This window comes from Lacerta agilis, chromosome 11 (assembly GCF_009819535.1).
Source record: "Lacerta agilis isolate rLacAgi1 chromosome 11, rLacAgi1.pri, whole genome shotgun sequence".
Classification (NCBI taxonomy): Eukaryota; Metazoa; Chordata; class Lepidosauria; order Squamata; family Lacertidae; genus Lacerta; species Lacerta agilis.
Genome location: NC_046322.1, coordinates 49,885,316 through 49,903,710, shown reverse-complemented (window position 1 = coordinate 49,903,710; position 18,395 = coordinate 49,885,316). Strand labels below are relative to the sequence as shown.

Genomic DNA, 18,395 nt, shown 5'->3' with positions numbered 1-18,395 from the left:
AATAAATGTATGGTTTGTTGTGGCAATTAGGCGGCTGCATTGTTGTAATTATTGCTGCAATTATGGCCAAAAACAGCACAATGGTATTTATTTGCAAGCTTTAGGTCAGCCAAGTTCATAGAAAATGATCAAGGAACAAAATGGATGTAGGAAATGTTGAGCATAGACATCTATAATTTAATATAATGTATTTATGTAGGATGGATTTTTTTTTAAAGGAAGCCCTTTCTGCACATGTGGAGTTATTGTTTCCCAACAAAACTTCAGCAGAAGCACCGATTAGGGCAATTTCTTCTCTCCCTGACTGGTATTCAACACACTTTACAATAACTAAAGTCATCACAGAGTGTGGTGCTAAACAGAAAGGGGAACCGATGTAACCTAACAGAAACAGCCTCATTCCCGGTTCACAAAGAGTTCATGTACTTTTCACTTAACCACAAGGTAGTTGACTCAGTTTCAAACCAAAGATTGCCAATTTGACTGAGGTTAAACATGAAATGAAATCTAGACCTTTCACATCTTCGGAGCCAAAACATGGCTTAAGGGGCCACCTAAAAGATCGTTTTAATTTTGTCTCGGTAATGAGAAGAATTCAAACTGCTTCTGTCACGAGTGCTTTGTGTTCAGTAACATCTACATGACGCCACTGGGAGAGATCATCAGGGGGTTTGGGCTGGGTGTTCATCAGTATGCGGATGATACCCAGTTCTACCTCTCTTTTAAATCAGAACCAGTGAAGGTCCTCTGGAGGCAGTTGGAGGATGGATGGCAGCTAACAGATTGAGGTTGAATCCTGACAAGACAGAAGTACTCTTTTTGGGGGACAGGGGGCGGGTGGGTGTGGGGGACTCCCTGGTCCTGAATGGGTAACTGTGCCTCTGAAGGACCAGATGTGAAGCCTAGGAGTCATTTTGGACTCATAGCTATCCATGGAGCCACAGGTCAATTCTGTGTCCAGGGCAACTCCATCTGGTACGCAGGCTGAGACCCTACCTGCCCGCAGGCTGTGTCGCAAGAGTGGTGCATGCTCTGGTTATCTCCTGCTTGGACTACTGCAATGTGCTCTATGTGGGGCTACCTTTGAAGGCGACCCAGAAACTACAACTAATCCAGAATGCGGCAGCTAGACTGGGAGTGGTTTATACCACAGCGCCACCCGCTTCAAGTGTGGACAGAATGCCTCAATGGGGCTGGAACAGCCATTTCCAATCTAGCACTCTCCAGCTCATTGAGACTACAACTCCCATCAGCCCCAGCCAGCATGACCAAGTGGTAGGGATGATGGGAGCAGGTAGTCCAACAGTTTGGGGAAGGCTGGGCTTGAGTAAAGCTGAAATGTCTTCAATGTACATGTACAGGTGAAACTCGAAAAATTAGAATATCGTGGAAAAGTCCATTTATGTAAGCAATTGTTTTCATTAGCTACTGGAGTTTAATATACGAGATAGACTCATGACATGCAAAGTGAGATATGTCAAGCCTTTATTTGTTATAATTGTGATGAATATGGCGTACAGCTGATGAAAACCCCAAAGTTGAAATTGTTAATTTGGGGTTCTCATCAGCTGTACGCCATAATCATCACAATTATAACAAATAAAGGCTTGGCATATCTCGCTTTGCATGTCATGAGTCTATCTCGTATATTAGTTTCACCTTTTAAGTTGAATTACTGAAAGAAATGAACCTTTCCACGATATTCTAATTTTTTGAGTTTCGCCTGTAGATACCACCTTTCCTTCATGGAAGTTTAGGATTTTGCTCTTGAGATCCAGCCGTCCAGGGCATTAATCTTATCCTCTTAATTTAAAGGAAGAGCAGAATACAATTACCCAGAAATACAGCTCTAAAGGAATTACCAAAAGGGATGCTATCAGTGCCTTTTAGCCTGAAATATGTTTCCTCTCAGCCTGATATATTATATGTTCTTAGCCTAGCCAAAGAGAGTCATTTGAAAGTCAAAACTGAGGCTAATTCAAGTTTTACATTCATGTTACAGGATATGGGAAATCCAAGGGGGAGGGCGTCAATTTGTGAAACTACCCTTATCAGTAACTGCAGCAGCACAGACCAACTTTAAATAGTCACTGAGGGGGGCGCTTCACACATTATATCATTTTGCAAGTATATAATGTACTCCCAGGAAGACTTCAGCATGCATGTTTGAAAGCTTCCCTGTAAATAGCTGTCTATGGAAAGCTAACAGGCAGAGAGAAGGATTCAATCCTGAACTTCTCCCTAAAGTGCTAGCTTTCTACAAGAAAGATTTGGGGTTCTCTTTTTAAACATGGAATAGCAATCAAGCATGTGATCACCAACCCGTCACATAGTGTTAGAAACTGAGATGTGGATGCTAGGAGCTAAATGGCACCTTAAACCGAGGTTATGGGTGCAACAATGGACAGTCTTGGCGTGTTTTCTTATAACAAGAATACAAAGCTGAAAATGAACGAACTGCAGCTAAAATATTAAGTTCATTTTTCACATGGTCTAGTCCTTCTCCTGCCCACCCCCCTAATATTATTCAGAGGGTCTCTTCTCCTGTCTTCAGAGAGTGGCTGGAAGTGGGGAGGCAGAAAAAGCTCGTTTCCTTCCACACTGCATTGTCAATCTGAAATTTTAGGCACTGTACTGCAGCCAGAGCTCAGAAACTGCTCACACTAATAAAATTCCCTGTCGCAAAATGCGCCTAGAACAATGGGACTTCTGAACACTGCAGGGTACGAAGTATTCTGCTTTGGAGGCAAACCATGGTTTGGCGGCTAACCATGGTTTGCCCAGTTTGAACACTGTTGCTAAGCACAGTAAGTAAATGAAGTAAAAACTGGAAGTTCCAGATATTTGAGTGTGTAAGGGGAAGCAAATAAGCCAAACACCTGTTCCTGGCGATCCAGTATGATTTGCCTGCAAACCAGGCCAATAATCTAGATTTTTTTTTACCCTCCATTACCAAAACTTTCTGCTATGTAAAATGGGCTGTGTGTGTGTGTGTGTATTTCCTTAACCAGATAAAAGTCATATGGATGCATCCAACAAACTTGTCCACTTAGCACAAGGACTTCTGCCTGGACAATGCATCTTCTTCTTCCCATGCCCTCATCCATGTATAATGTACACTCCTTAAGAGATTTGGTATAGAAGTATTGGGAGGGGGGGGAATCTGTGCTGGCGGTTCTCCCAACCCTCTGGAGCAGATCAGGCATGGGGGCAACGGGAAAGGAAGTCCCACTACCCAGGCGGAAGATGATGTTCTTGGACATAAGTCATACAAGCAATACTCAACAAAAAAAAGGCAGCGGTTAGTTCAAAAGGTGCATCTTTGGGGCAATTATATATATTATCTTTCAGAGGACTCCTGGCACAAAAACATTAAGTCTTGTGGCATCTTAAATTTATTATGGCAAAGCTTTGAGGTCTACAGGCCACTTCATCTGATGAATGAAGCATTATGCTGGATTACATGCCTGGGGGAGGTTAGATGGAACGAAATACAGAAAGTACAGAGACAGTGCTAATTACATAATCAGCATTAGTCATTCACCCATTTTTTGTGTGTGGATAGCATATATCCTGGTGTTGGTCAGTTACAGTAGTGAAATTGCTCTCCTCGTGAGTAGGCAAAAGCACACAGAGAACGATGGTCCTTAAAATCAACAGCACCATAAAGAAGGCTGATCGCCGAAGAATTGATGCTTTTGAATTATGGTGCTGGAGGAGACTCTTGAGAGTCCCATGGACTGAAAGAAGATCAAACCTATCCATTCTTAAAGAAATCAGCCCTGAGTGCTCACTAGAAGGACAGATCCTGAAGTTGAGGCTCCAGTACTTTGGCCACCTCATGAGAAGGGAAGACTCCCTGGAAAAGACCCTGATGTTGGGAAAGATGGAGGGCACAAGGAGAAGGGGATGACAGAGGATGAGATGGTTGGACAGTGTTCTCAAAGCTACTAACATGAGTTTGGCCAAACTGCGAGAGGCAGTGAAGGATAGGCGTGCCTGGCGTGCTCTGGTCCATGGGGTCACGAAGAGTCGGACACGACTGAACGACTGAACAACAACAATCCCTAAGCCATCGTTCAACAGCACCGTTACTCAATTCATTAGAACCAATAAATGCATTTAGGAAAGGCGGTGCCTAATTAATGAATTAGTGACTAATGAATAAAATGCGCTGGTTTTTTTAAAGTGACCCTGAGATATTGTTTCACTCATTAACTAAAACTCAAATCTGTAGACTGCACGTCAAAGCAATATTTGAAGATTTACTAGTGATAATTTCCTCTGTGCCGTTAGATTCATGGGTTAGTGAAATTAGGCTTGTAGCATGCCAACACCACCCAGACAAAGGTTTGAAAGATACCTGTAGAACAAAGGAGCCTTTCTTTACAAATCAAACAAGCTAAATGCTAGAATAAATGCAGACAGAACCCGGTGCATGTTAACCGCCTAAGATATCTATTATACACGGGCTGTCGTGTGATTGAGCCAGAGGGCATATAAACACAATAACTATATTGTCTTCAGTAGCAAGAGAATAGGTAGGCACATACCCTAATCTACATTGAGAACATAAAATCATGCTATAAAGAAGGCTTATTTTACACAGAACTGAAGTACGACAGATGCTGGTATATATTATGTGTAATATAAGTAACTGATGGTTCTCTGCAAGGACTTTTCTTCTTCTTTTATGTCTGTTCCTTATCACTGCAGGCAGATAAAGCTGCTCTTGTTCTTCAACTCTCTCGTCTGCCTTCTTAGGGGCCCCCAGTTTGGACAAACGCTATGGAGAAACATTTCTGCAGCATCTCCTCCTAATCCCCTTTCTGCCCCAAGCACCTTGCAATGAAAGCAGGCCGCTTCTTGCTGCCTACACCCCAAAAACCACACAAAATATTATTTGCATCGGTTGCTCTTGCCTGACAGTACGGAGGTTGCAGGAACAACCAACGCCAGAGAGAACAAGACGGGCAAATAGCGTGGATTTCACCTCAATTCTGGAAAGAACGAGTCTCCTGAAGCAGTCGTGAGTGGGCTGTAGTGGCGTGAGTCGTTTTTTTTGGACAGGATGGAACAAGGAACATTGGAAAGGGGTGCTCTAGCCAGACGTGATGCGAAGTACGTAGAAGACATGAAGCGCAGGACAGTGGCACACCTTTGCAAACACTCAGCCACACCACACACACCCCATTACACTCAGCCAGCATGGTTGGGGGCATAGCTGTCAAGTTTCGGATTTGAAAATAAGGGATCAGCAGTCTCACCCATCCTGGGGACAGTCACATGTCAGTGGTGGGCGGAGCCAGAAGCAAAAGTGGGCGGAGCAGCAATGTAAACTCCAAGCAGGCTCGGGCTCAGAGTGGAGCAAAAAGGAGGGCAGCCAGCAAAGAGGAGGGCAGCCATGTGCTCTGCGCGATGGAACCCCAACGTCTTCTTGTCTGATCCCATCAAACAGGACAGGAAGCAGCAGCTGCTCAAAGGCAGCCAGGCTCCGCCCGCCAGCTAACCCTATTGGTCAGCTGAGGGGCCCGGCGGCAACGGATAGGAGCTGATGCAGGGGGAGGAATACACCCCCCTGTAAGCGCGGGAAATGGCTCCCACTTGCTTTGAGGGCTGAGGCTTTTCTCTCCAAGTAGGCAAGGTCTTCCCACCCAGTCCCTGGCCAGCAGGGGAGGAGCTGCTTCCATTAAAAATGGGAAATTTAAGGGAAATAAAAAATAAGGGAGAGCAGCGGGAAACTGCTTGAAATAAGGGAGAATCCCGGGGAAAACGGGATACTTGACAGCACTGGTTGGGGGTTAGGTGTGATGGGGATTGTGGTCCAACAACATCTGGACACCCAAGTTTGTGGGAAGCTGCTTTAGAAAAATGGACCGGTATACAGTAAGCAGCACAAAAACGGTGCATGGAAATCTACCAGAGCATTCCACGTTCTAAATCTTCTCTTTGTAATCCAAGAATTGAGAGAACAATGTGCAAAATCTTATACAGAAGCCACAAACAGAAAACTCATTCAAATTAGTACAAAAGGACAATTTCAGTCTTTAAAGTTCCTTTAGCCAGGCTCCTGTGGATATCAATGAAGGTTAAGTCCGATCGGATGAAATGTCAAGGATGTTACACACAAATGTTAGACAGGGTGCCGGCGTTTGTCACCTGTTTCGCCCATGAAGAGTTTTGGGCTTCTTCAGTAAATTCTCTTTCAAGGTTTTAATGTACAGTATTTACAAACATTCAAATTCATATGTTACATCTCATCTTGGCTTAAGCTACAATATGTCTAACATTTGTCCTTTTGTACTAATTTGCAAGACGAAATTGTCAATGGGGCTGCTTCGCAAGACGAAAAAAAAAATTCGTTGCGAAAACCGCTTTCTGCCTTGGTGCTTCGCTAGACGAAAAAAAATCGCTAGACGAAGACACTCGCAGAACGAATTATTTTCGTCTAGCGAGGCACCACTGTACTACGAGTATTGGCAGCATAGGTTTATTTTTTCAGCTTTAGGACATGGAAGCTGACCACACATTAACCTGCATTAAGGCTGCTATATCTTGGAAGAAAAGCCATTGCTATCTGAAATTTAGTTCACTTAAACCATGCCTCTGATGCGCTTCTCCTTTAGTTTTGTGTTTCTTTCTGGGCAGGCCTCTCAATCTGTAGCGGCCATGTTGCCATATGTGGACTGATACTGCTTTTGCAGAATTCTAGATTCAGGTAGGGGTAGCTGTGTTGGTCTGACACAGTCGAAATAAATAAAAAAATTGTCCAGTAGCACCTGAGAGACCAACTAAGTTTCTTCTGGGTATAAGCTTTCGAAGTGCACGTGCACATGAAAGCTTATACCCAGAACAAACTTAGTTGGTCTCTAAGGTGCTACTGGACAATTTTTTGCTTTTGCAGAAGTTTGCAAATAATGGTCATCATACTGCTTCACAGCATACAGCAATAAAATGGCTAATTAAACCAATTACACATTGGAAACAGTCAATGGCAAGAATAGAATAGAATAGAATAGAATCTTTACAATTTTCAGATCCAATGTGAATTGGTATGGGGGGAGTCAACATGGTGCTCTCAGATGTTGTTGCACTTTACATCTCTCATAATCACTGGACATGTTGATGGGATTTGGAGTCCAACATCTGGAGAGCCACACGTTGTCTACCCCTGCATAGGCCAGTACATTCGTATCTTCTACTTCCCCATAATTGAGCTACAGTACTTTTAGCATCCTTTTAAGCTACCCGAGAACAACAAATCCTTCCAAAAAGAAATGCAATTAACTACTGGCAAAAGAGGTAAGGCAATGTTCTTGTATTATTGAAATAATGGTGCCTCTGGCCACAGAGTCTGCTGGAGACATATAATCAGTCTATTGTAGACATGTGTGGGGATAGCAATACAGTAGTGAAAAGCAGATGTGGCTGTAGACGTTGATTCCTTATGAGAGTAGATTAAACTATGGATCAGCTTTAAGCTCATTTCTATTGGCAACTGTAATGAATACCATAGTAGAGGCAATTGGGAGGAGGCCCTAGGAATATTATGGTGTGACATCAGGATAAATACAGCTTTGGGGGGGGGGTAGAGATCTAAACTGAAAGATGCATTGTGTTGTTGTTGTTGTTTTAAGTCAAAAGATAAATCAAATAAAGTCAAATCAATACTTCACCAAAAAAGACCAGAAAGGATTATAAACATTCACAGGAACAAACAAGACAAAGCATTGCTGAACAGAGCACTCCTTTTCAGAATTCCAGCTATCCAGCCATGCCTGCTTTCAGAATACTTTCCTTCCTTCCTTCCTTCCTTCCTTCCTTCCTTCCTTCCTTCCTTCCTTCCTTCTATATTTATTGATGCTTGTCAATAAATACTTTCCCTGCACTCTGGCTTCCATCACAGTTTTCCGTTACACCAGAACCAGTAACCCTCTACCACCCTTTCCAGCTCCAGATGCATCTTGGTTTGGCCATGTGCTGATGGGATGCTGCGGAAGCAGTGACAATGCAGCAGTCAAACCACCACACAACTGGCTTCTTCCCAGCCTTAAAGACGGGACGTGAGTGAAGATTGCAACAAAACTGCAGGGAATGATATGACTGCCCCACCCTACAGCTACAGGTTTGGGAGAAGATTGAGGCTCATTTGGCTCTGTAAAGTATGTAAAGTATGTGAATATTTAGAACTGGCAAAATTAACAGATACAGTAAGAGGTAAACCTAGAAGTTTAGTTAAAAATGAGTGGGAATGTTTGAACGAATACCTTAAAAAACAAGGATCAAAATCGACAATCTGGTTAAGTTTAGAGTGAAAGAAATTTGTGAAGAAAGGAAAGAAAGTAGGAAGAGTTATTTTGAATTAAAATTAAGAAAGATGAAAGATAGGAAAAAGATTTAAAACAGACGGAACGATGAATCTGAAGCAAAGTACTGTATGGAAGGTGGAAGTCACTGTACTATAGACTATTTGTATAGATTATTTGTGTAGAATTGTAGCAATGCAGGGAGGAATATAGGAAAGGAAAAAAGTTGAATAATGTGTAATTAGAATTAACTATTGTTTTTTGTTTCCTCTGCTTGTGTCTCTCTTGCATTGGTAGAAGCTACTTACGTGACTATACACTTAGTCTTACCCTTTTTTTCCTTCTCTTTTTTCTTTATTTTTTTTCCTTTTCTCCTTTTCAACTTTTTGTGGTTTCTATTTTTGTTGTTTTTGTTTTTGTTTGTTTGTTTGTTTTCTATCTTTTGTGGTTGTTGTTATTCCTTTGTATTTGTACCTATGAAAGGTTTTTAAATTTGTTGTGAAATTGTTAAATCTAAATAAAGTTCATATTTAATTTAAAAAAAAGAAGAAGCTCATTTGGCTTGGCAGAGAGCAGCTGAACTCTCATGGTGGTGAGCAAAAATGAGGGACATTGTTCGTGAAGTGCTGTGACTGTGTGCATGTGGGGCTTGTGTTATTTCACCATTGCTTCCATTTTCAGGTGTTTGCTGATTTGCCCTTCAGCTGACCAAAATCAATACTACTAGATTAGTAGAACGCGGGTGGCGCTGTGGTCTAAAACACCAAGCCTCTTGGGCTTGCTGATCAAAAGGTTGGCGGTTCGAATCCCCATGACAGAGTGAGCTCCCGTTGTTCTGGAAGGTAAACGGCATTTGCGTGCGCTCTGGTTTCCGTCACGGTGTCCTGTTGCACCAGAAGCGGTTTAGTCATGCTGGCCACATGACCCGGAAAGCTGTCTGTGGACAAACACCGGCTGCCTCAGCCTAAAAGCGAGATGAGCGCTGCACCCCACAGTCGAATTTGACTGGACTTAACTGTCCAGGGATCCAAAGAGATATGGAACACTGCTTTCCATTTCCTTTCCTCTCATTTTCTGTTTTCTTCCTCTAATGCCCAATCAGCATTCCATGCCTATCAAACATAACCAGTCTTTACTGAGCTATTTATATCCTCTCTTAGGGTTTTGTGCCTCCCCTAGTCTTTATTTTCTTTTTCTTTTTTTGGACTTTAGTAAACCTTTTGTTTGCCCCAAGCTTGCTGAAACACCCCTTCTGCTGCATAGATAATGTTATTTTAACTACATAAGCACCCACTCTCATATAATTTGTTTTTTATATATAGGGAAAAGTTAAACAAAGGCAAATAGCTTGACTATTCCCCCCCAAAAAAAAATTAATTGAAAAGCTTCCACCTGATACCTTTGTTATTTTTGTGCATTTAGCTCACTTATTTGTGACCAATTCAAGCTCACAAGAATGGCAATGCATTTTTGGATGGAGTATTTGGTTTGTTTTACAAAAACTGTTGAAGAATACTCCCTCAACAAATAATCAACAATGTGCGATTTTTTAGAGAAAGAACATTTGATTCCCCCCCCATCCCTGTTTTGTCAACAGAAAACACATGGCAATTTAAAATGGCATTTGTGAAGAATAAATTGTTTGATCAGTTTGACTGCTCTTAAAAACTGACTTGATTTATACAATATGTGGCAATCTATTTAGATTCACATTATACATTCTAGAGGGCTCCAGCTTCATAATCATGATAATAAGCAATGAGCCTAAGAAATGAATAAAGATACTCACATAATATTCAGAAACCAAAATATTCTGTTGGCCTGGTGTGGCACAGTACCTTAAGCTCTGTTTCCGCTGAACCAGCCTATGTAAAACTACCAAATGCCAAACAAAGTTCCTATCTTCTGCACCCATGGCTAATCAATATTAGGAAAGTTAAGTATTTAAGCAACAAAATAGATTTCCAATCATGTTACCAGAAATAGCTATGAACTACAATGAAATCAGGGTTAGACAATACATCTGTTAATTGGGAACCCTCCTACATACGCTTTTAAGGAAAAAGCCACAACTTATACCTAGAAGTGGGACCTGTAACAAAATGTTGCAGTGTGGAGTGCTCTGCTTGGGGTTCCACCCAGCTTCCCATGGCCTCTCCCATTACACTCCAGATCATGCCTCCTCCCCATCCTGCAATCTAGTTTCTCCCCCAAGTCAGTTAGCATTCTATGCCTGCTGAGCATTCTCAGTTCTGACTGAATGGGAATCCTAAGTTGTTTTTACTTCTGAAAGCCTATGGGTTCCCCCTGAACCTGCTAATACTTATTTTTTGTCTGTGGATGTTGCCCTTTTGGTTACAAATGGATGAACACTTGGAGAATGAGTTCACTATTACTATATAGGATTAAGGTCCTATATAGCGTTGGACCTTATTGGGGTAACTGTGCCCCTGAAGGACCAGATGTGCAGCCTGGGAGTCATTTTGGACTCACAGCTGTCCTTGGAGGTGCAGGTCAGTTCTGTGTCCAGGGCAGGTGTCTTCCAGCTCCATCTGGTACGCAGGCTGGGACCTCACCTGCCCACCGACTGTCTCGCCAGAGTGGTGCATGCTCTAGTTATCTCTCACTTGGACTACTGCAATGTGCTCTACGTGTGGCTACCTTTGAAGGTGACCCGGAAACAACAACTAACCCAGAATGCGGCAGCTAGATTGGTGACTGGGAGTGGCCGTCGAGACCATATAACACTGGTCCTGAAAGATCTGTATTGGCTCCCAGTACGTTTCCGAGCACAATTCAAAGTGTTGGTGCTGACCTTTAAAGCCCTAAACGGCCTCGGCCCAGTAAACCTGAAGAAGCGTCTCCACCCCTATCATTCAGCCCAGACACTGAGGTCCAGCTCCGAGGACCTTCTGGCAGTTCCCTCCCTGTGAGGAGTGAGGTTATGGGGAACCAGGCAAAGGGCCTTCTTGGTAGTGGTGCCCGGCCTGCAGAACGCTTTCCCATCAGATGTCAAGGAAATAAATAGCTATCTGACTTTTAGAAGACATCTGAAGGCAGCCCTGTATCAGGAAGTTTATAATGTTACATTTTTTATGTTTTTGTATATGCTGGGGTGCAAAAAATAAAATTGCTGTTGCTGTTGTTGTTGTCTAGGAGGCTTTAAGGGTACATTATACCTTGTCACTTATGTACTTAAGCCTCTTATACTGACAAAGCATGATGACAGAAGCTGTTTCGAAGCAGCAGGAACATTGCTAGCAGATTCCTTCGAGAATCTGACAGGGGTTGCTTTTGTAGTGGCACAAATGTGCGACTGGCATATGGTCGGGGAAACTATCAAACACACAATTGGAGCAGGATTTCTAGAGTCTTAGTTTGTGGGATGGGTATTGGGAATTTTGTGGGTATTCAAATCCAAATTCACTCAACCTTTTTCCCCAGAGTACAACTCAATAGTTCCCAGTCGTAGAATCATAGCGTTGGAAGAGACCACAAGGGCCATCCAGTCCAACCCCCTGCCAAGCAGGAAATCTCTAATAAACATGTGAGCGTGAAATAACTGAATGTATATGGGTGCTTTATAGAAAGAAATAAAATCCTGAGTAGAAAACAGAGAACATGAAACAGCCCTGAAACAAAAGCTGAACAATGGACAATTCAACTCTTTATTGATATGTGAGTAACTGAGAGAATAAACACACATTCTCCTATAAATTTCTGTCTCCGTGTGGCCCCAAACAAGTTTAACATTTTGGAGTGGAAAATAAGAACTTACAACTGAGTCATACATTCTGGCTGTCCTTTAGGCTCTTTTCACCAATGAGATAATACACTTGACAATATTATGAATTTAGTTTCCAACTGTGCAGCCTTATCTCCTCAACCCTTGAGATATCATACAAGCAGATTTGTGCAATTATATAAATGGATACAAAATACATTCAAATATCTTGAAAGGGAAAGAGAAACATTCCCATCTAATATGAAGTTGAGATAAATTATAGCCAAGAAGTAAAAATCATGAAGTACAAACCAATTTATATTACAATGATTACTCAAAAATAACGTCTTCAGAATCTGATTGAACTTGAGTTTTGGGGTAATGGTAAAATAAACTAGGTAAAAGTTAGAATTATAGGGACCCAAGGCTGTTTTCTGCTAACATTAAGTGTTCTGAAACTATCGCCATACAAATACCATCACAATGTATTGCACTTTTAAAACGTTAAACCTGCCTGCAGAAACAAGGCAAGACAATTTTGTCAAAGTGAAACCAAATAAAGCACAATGCTAGTCTCCAAAGATCCCTTCAATCGTTCTGAAAAGTAAAGACATGAGATGACTTCCAGCTTCATTTAATGGTTCTCTGACTGAGCCTTCTGTATCAAAATACTTAGGACACCCAGTAAAATAATCACAAGTAGTTCTGTACTTACTGGAAATTGTGGTTCGGACTGTGTGTTGGACCTATAAACGAATAAACAGAAATTATTAAATAGCTTTGGCTCTTGGAAAACTGCATTAAAACAAGTATAGTCTTTTTAACAATGCTTTTTCCTCAGTGTGGGGGGGGGAAGTATTTTCGACCCCACTCTTATTTTGTGTTACTTTCAAAAGTGCAAATCAGTATCTTATCATTGCTGGATCAAATATGGTAAATGAGGTTTTGTGCACACCAGAAAGCATCCTATTGGTCAATGCATCATTCTCCTGCTAAACACTATTAAAGCTAATTCAACCGTTAAAACACGATTTGCAGGTACTGCTGTATGACCTTTGTTGAAAACACAGATAAATTCTGAGATGCTGTGATTTGCTGTCACTCGAGGCTCAGTAGTGCCTTCCATCAGCTTCGGCTGGTGGTCCAACTATGCCCCTATCTGGACAGGGATAGCCTAACTACTGTTGACTATGCTCTGGTAACCTCAAGGTCAGATTACTGCAAAGGGCTGCCTCTGAAGATGGTTTGGAAACTTTGGCTAGTGCGGAATTCAGCTGTCAGGTTGCTCACCGGAGCAAGACGGTTTGAACATATTACACTGATCCTGGTCCAGGAACTGCACTGGCTACCAATGAGTTTCCGGGCCCGATTCAAAGTGCTGGTTTTGACCTATAAAGCCTTAAACGACTCAGGACCGTAATACCTCAAGGACTGCCTCTTTCCATATGAACCTACTTCTGAGGCCCTTCTTTGTTTGCCTCATCCAGAGGTCCGGAGGGTGGCAACATGAGAACGGGAAAAGTAACAACAAAACCACTGCACATCGGCTGAAATAATGATGATAATAATAATAATAATAATAATAATAATAATAATAATAATACCAAAGATACTGTAATGAAAAATCAAACAATGGAACCAAATACACTTATATACATGTAACGTATATGACCAAAATAAATACAAAAGAACCATTCAGCTTGAGATGTATTCAAACAGCTGCCTCTCTGTGAAAGAATTCAAGATGACTACATCTCACTACCGACAGCTTTGTTTTTCTGTCCTAGTGAACTTTTGAAAACTTATGTTGGCACTGAGCTGTTTGAATACATCTCAAGCTGAATGGTTCTTTTGTATTGATTTTGGTCATATACGTTACATGTATATAAGTGTATTTGGTTCCATTGTTTGATTTTTCATTACAGTATCTTTGGTATTATTATTGTTGTTGTTGTTGTTGTTGTTGTTGTTGTTGTTGTTGTCATTATTATTTCAGCCGATGTGCAGTGGTTTTGTTGTTACCACTGTGGTACTTCTCATTGTTTGTGTTCACGAACATGAGAACGGGGCCTTCTCTGCAGTGGCTCCCCATCTGTGGAATGCTCTCCCCAAGGAAGTTCTCCTGGTGCCTTCATTATACACCTTTAGGCATCAGGCAGAAATGTTCCTTTTTACATCCTATGCCCTTTTAAAATGTTTTTTTGGGGGGGTGGGGTGGGGGGGCTATTGGGTTGTTTTTATTTTTATTATGTATTTTGTGGTTTTATATATTGATTTTATTCTGTGAACTGCCCTGAGACCCCCGGGTATAGGACAGTATATAGATTTTTTTATTATTATTATTATTATTATTATTATTATTATTATTATTACTTAAGTAACCTGTGGAAATTATTAGAATAAATAGGCATAGAGGATACAGCATCCTTCATAGTTAGTGCCATTACAAAAAAGACTTCAAACTGGTCAGTACCCCAATACAAAACCCAGTGTGCAACTTATTACTTCAGTCAATACAGTTTTGGGGATATCCATCGTGCAGTAAAATACCCGTGTTGATTTTTAGGCATCATGTGCAAAGATTGGGGCCAAAGCTATGAATACCAGATGGGGAGCAGCTACTTAATTCTTCTGGCCAGTGAGAACAGAATGAGTTCAAGCAGTACTGCGAAACGTGAAGCAATGGGAGTTTGCCTCTCTGTGCCTTAGACTAAACCTTATTTCACATTTGTGCTGTTCTCCGAACTTCGTATTTACAGACCATTCCATCTGTATCTACTTTCTTTTATTACTAGTAAATGGTATCAGGTTCAACCCAGACGTTCTGTGCTGAGGACGATGCCTCGGGCAAGGACTTTATTGATTTTCTTTCATGTTGCAATTTATTTTCTAAAAAAAAAAAGGAGGGGGGACCCAGTGAATTAATTTCTCATTTTGTGATTGTGAAAACTAGGAGCTAGTCTATAAAGCAATAAACCTAGCTATAAAAGCCAGAGTTTAAAACAAAGTAACTCACCCAGCCTTACAAACAGAACTCCTGTTGCAGTGATGGTCTTCATCCCATTTGTAGCCACGCATTGATAATACCCAGTGTCGGTGGTGTCAAGATCTTGGATTCTGAGTCGTGAGCCATAGTCTGTTTTCCTTATGGTGATCCTTCTTGGTTCTTGAACCACTGGCGCATCATTTTTTAACCATCTGACATTTGGCGATGGATTTCCTGCGACTTTGCAGTGGAGAATTGCCGTCTGGCCCTGGACTATGGTGATATTGTTTACTGGTTCCAAAAAGGTCAAAAAGTAGCCTGAAAAGGGGAAAGGTCAAAAAGAGATCAAAGCCGAGCTGGGATAAGCAACTGCCTGGGGGCCCTTATTTATGAACAGTTTTGGAAAATCATTTCAGGTCTGTGGTTTTTAAGATTAAGCATTATCTGTGCAGATAGAGACGTGGTTATCTGAGACCTGGGTTGACAGTTCTTTGCTTCTGTAGAAACAAATTTAACCAAAAGGTTTTCTCGATATGTACCGGTACTCTGATTGGATTTGTCACTTGATCAGAAATCCTCATGCCTCACTTCAACGATTCATGACAGCATTGGAATAATTAGGAAGCAGGTTGTTTCAGCTTAAAATTAGCATGCTCAAAATATTCTGTTACTTCCTATTAACAATAAAACGAAATAACTTAAGCCTAAAGTAGACACATACAGTATATACTGGCATATAAGACTACTTTTTAATCCAGGAAAATCTTATCAAAAGTCGGGGGTCGTCTTATACGCTGGGTGGAAAATCTGTGGTTGAGTATATCTCAAACTCTATATTTTAACTGGAAAAGTTGGGGGTCGTCTTATACGCCCAGTCGTCTTATACGCCGCAATATACGGTAGTTCAAATCATTTCTAGTAAAAAATGTTTCAATTGCAAATGATTATTTTAACATTTTTATTTAGCTTTGTGAATGAATTTGTTCGTAACACATAACACCTGCCTTTCATTTTTTTTTTTTTTTGAGGCAGTACGTTCTTTCCACTCACAGAACAGTGTTGCACCTGCCTTTGAAATGGTGCAACAATCCCTAACAGTTCTCAATATTTTTTGCAGCAGTTTGAGATATCATGGCAAGGCTAGAGCCTGCAAAGGATATAATTTAAATACCACTTCCTTGGCTTGCTTTTGCCTACTGGAAAGTGGGTAAAAACAATACCCAATATCATCAGCTGGACATCGCAATAAAAAATAGAGGCCCCTATCTCTTACATACCCTTAAAAACAGCCTTTAAAAAGTTATTACAGCCCACCTAATTGATAAAAAGAAGGGGGATCCGCATATTAAAAAGGTAAAAGACCATGGGAAGTTAAGTCCAGTCAAAGGTGACTATGGGGTTGTGGCGCTCATCTCGCTTCCAGGCTGAGGGAGCCGGTGTTTGTCCACAGACAGCTTGCCAGGTCATGACGAAACCACTTCTGGCGCAATGGAACACTGTGACAGAAATGATAGCACATGGAAACACTGTTTGACTTCCTGCCACAGCAGTACCTATTTATCTACTTGCATTGGCATGCTTTCAAACTGTTGGGTTGGCAAGAACTGGGACAGAGCAACGGGAGCTCACCCCGTCACGGGGATTCAAACCACCAACCTTCTTATTGGGAAGCCTAAAAGGCTCAGTGGTTCAGACCACAGTGCCACCCGCTTCCTGAATAAACAAGCACACAATCACTGATAGGTCCACCCACCATTGTGAGGCTCAAAGCAATGATGATGATGCCTCCCCAGCTGTTGCCATTGGCTGTGGGTTTCTTGTGATGTCACAAAAGCACTTGGCAACTGAGTGGATATAAGGCAAGCCAAGGGGAAAGCCCTTTTCTGTTTCCAGCAGGACACACCTGGCAATGGATGTGACATTCAGCACTGCCCAGGTTTCTTCCACTTGGAGGAAGCAAAGTGGTGAATGGAAGGAGGCAATCCTCTGGCAGTGGGTTGCTAGGGAGCGATAATAAGGCAAGTTTGCTTGTTTGAAGGCTGCTGGTATCTGTGGTTGGAAGTTGGACGTCTCATGATGGACCTAACAGTAGCTTCTGGCACAATGGGACACTGTGACGGAAACCAGAGTGCACTTAAATGCAGTTTACCTTCCTGCCACAGCGGTACCTATTTATCTACTTGCACTGGTGCACTTTTGAACTGCTAGGTTGGCAGGAGCTGGGAAAGAACAACGGGAGCTCATCCCGTTGGGGGGATTCGAACCGCCGACTTTCTAATTGGCAAGCCCTGGGATCTGCTCCACAACTCTAGCCACCACAGAAAAAAACCCTATTTCTTCTGATTCCAGCTTATCCTCTCTTCCTAGAAGGCATCATTGTAGGGCTTCAGTCACCATACATAAGTCACTGTGCAAGTGATAAGAGCAACAGTGGGACAAGCAAATGAGGACTTAGTAACGGTCTCACACACTTCATGATAGTCAAGGCCTAGAACAAGGGTGGGAATCTTGTGGCTCACAGGCCAGATTAGGCCCACCAGGCCTCCATATTTGGCCCACAAGGCTGTGGACCACCTGAGTGGAGGAAGTGGGGATGCCACTGGGCCAACTGGGGGTTCCAGGCATTGCTGATGACCTGATGATTGGCACCTGCCAAGCTGATTGTCAGGGCTTGCAAAGTGCAGTGCATGGAGCTAAGCAACCTCCATGTGCGCAGGCAAAAACAAGCCACCTAGCATCATTGCGATGTCCGGTGACGAACCGGGCCAGGGTGGCAGTGGTGAATAAGGAACTGGCCTGCCAGCTGAATCCAGTTCCCCATGCCTAGATTATTATCAAGGCACATTTTTTGTTGATTTATTGGAAGTTTTAAAGCAGACGTTGGTTGGATGGTTGGCTATCACGGATGCTTTAGTTGAGATCCCTGCATTGCCGGAGGTTGGATTAGATCAGTGGTTCCCAACCTTTCTTTTCCTTTTTCTTTTTTTGCCATGCCCCACCTAATCCTGATGCGCCCCTCCCCCGTGACATATAATTCTTATTATTCAAAAAGTGAACTCCTATTCATGTGGAGGAAGCCTAAAAGGCCATTCATTGTTAATAACTCATTCTCGAATTGCCCCCCTTAAAAATGAACTGCCCCCCTGTGGGGCGTGTGCCCCATGTTGGGAACCACGGGGTTAGACAGTCCTTGAGGTCTCCACCAGCTGTATAATTCTATGATTCTAGGATGGTCTTAAGCTGTTGGGCAGGCAGACTGCATTCAGTTTGGTGGCCATTCCATTCTTCAGAGACATTTCCGAAGTCTCACAGTTCATGATGATACTTCCACGCTCCCCCATTGTACTGAACAATTCTCTCAGGAACTTATTTCCGCCGT

The 18,395-nt window shown here is 42.2% G+C and overlaps 1 protein-coding gene across 1 annotated transcript in view; it reads right to left on the bottom strand.

Moving 5' to 3' along the window:
* Positions 1-18,395, bottom strand: part of ROR2 (receptor tyrosine kinase like orphan receptor 2) — a 149,884-nt gene that overhangs the window by 23,915 nt on the left and 107,574 nt on the right. Inside the window, exons 3-4 of the mRNA XM_033163836.1 lie at positions 15,047-15,334; positions 12,746-12,776 (exon numbers count right to left, since the gene is read on the bottom strand). Coding sequence (XP_033019727.1) covers positions 12,746-12,776; positions 15,047-15,334 — 319 coding nt within the window. The remainder of the gene's footprint in view (positions 1-12,745; positions 12,777-15,046; positions 15,335-18,395) is intronic.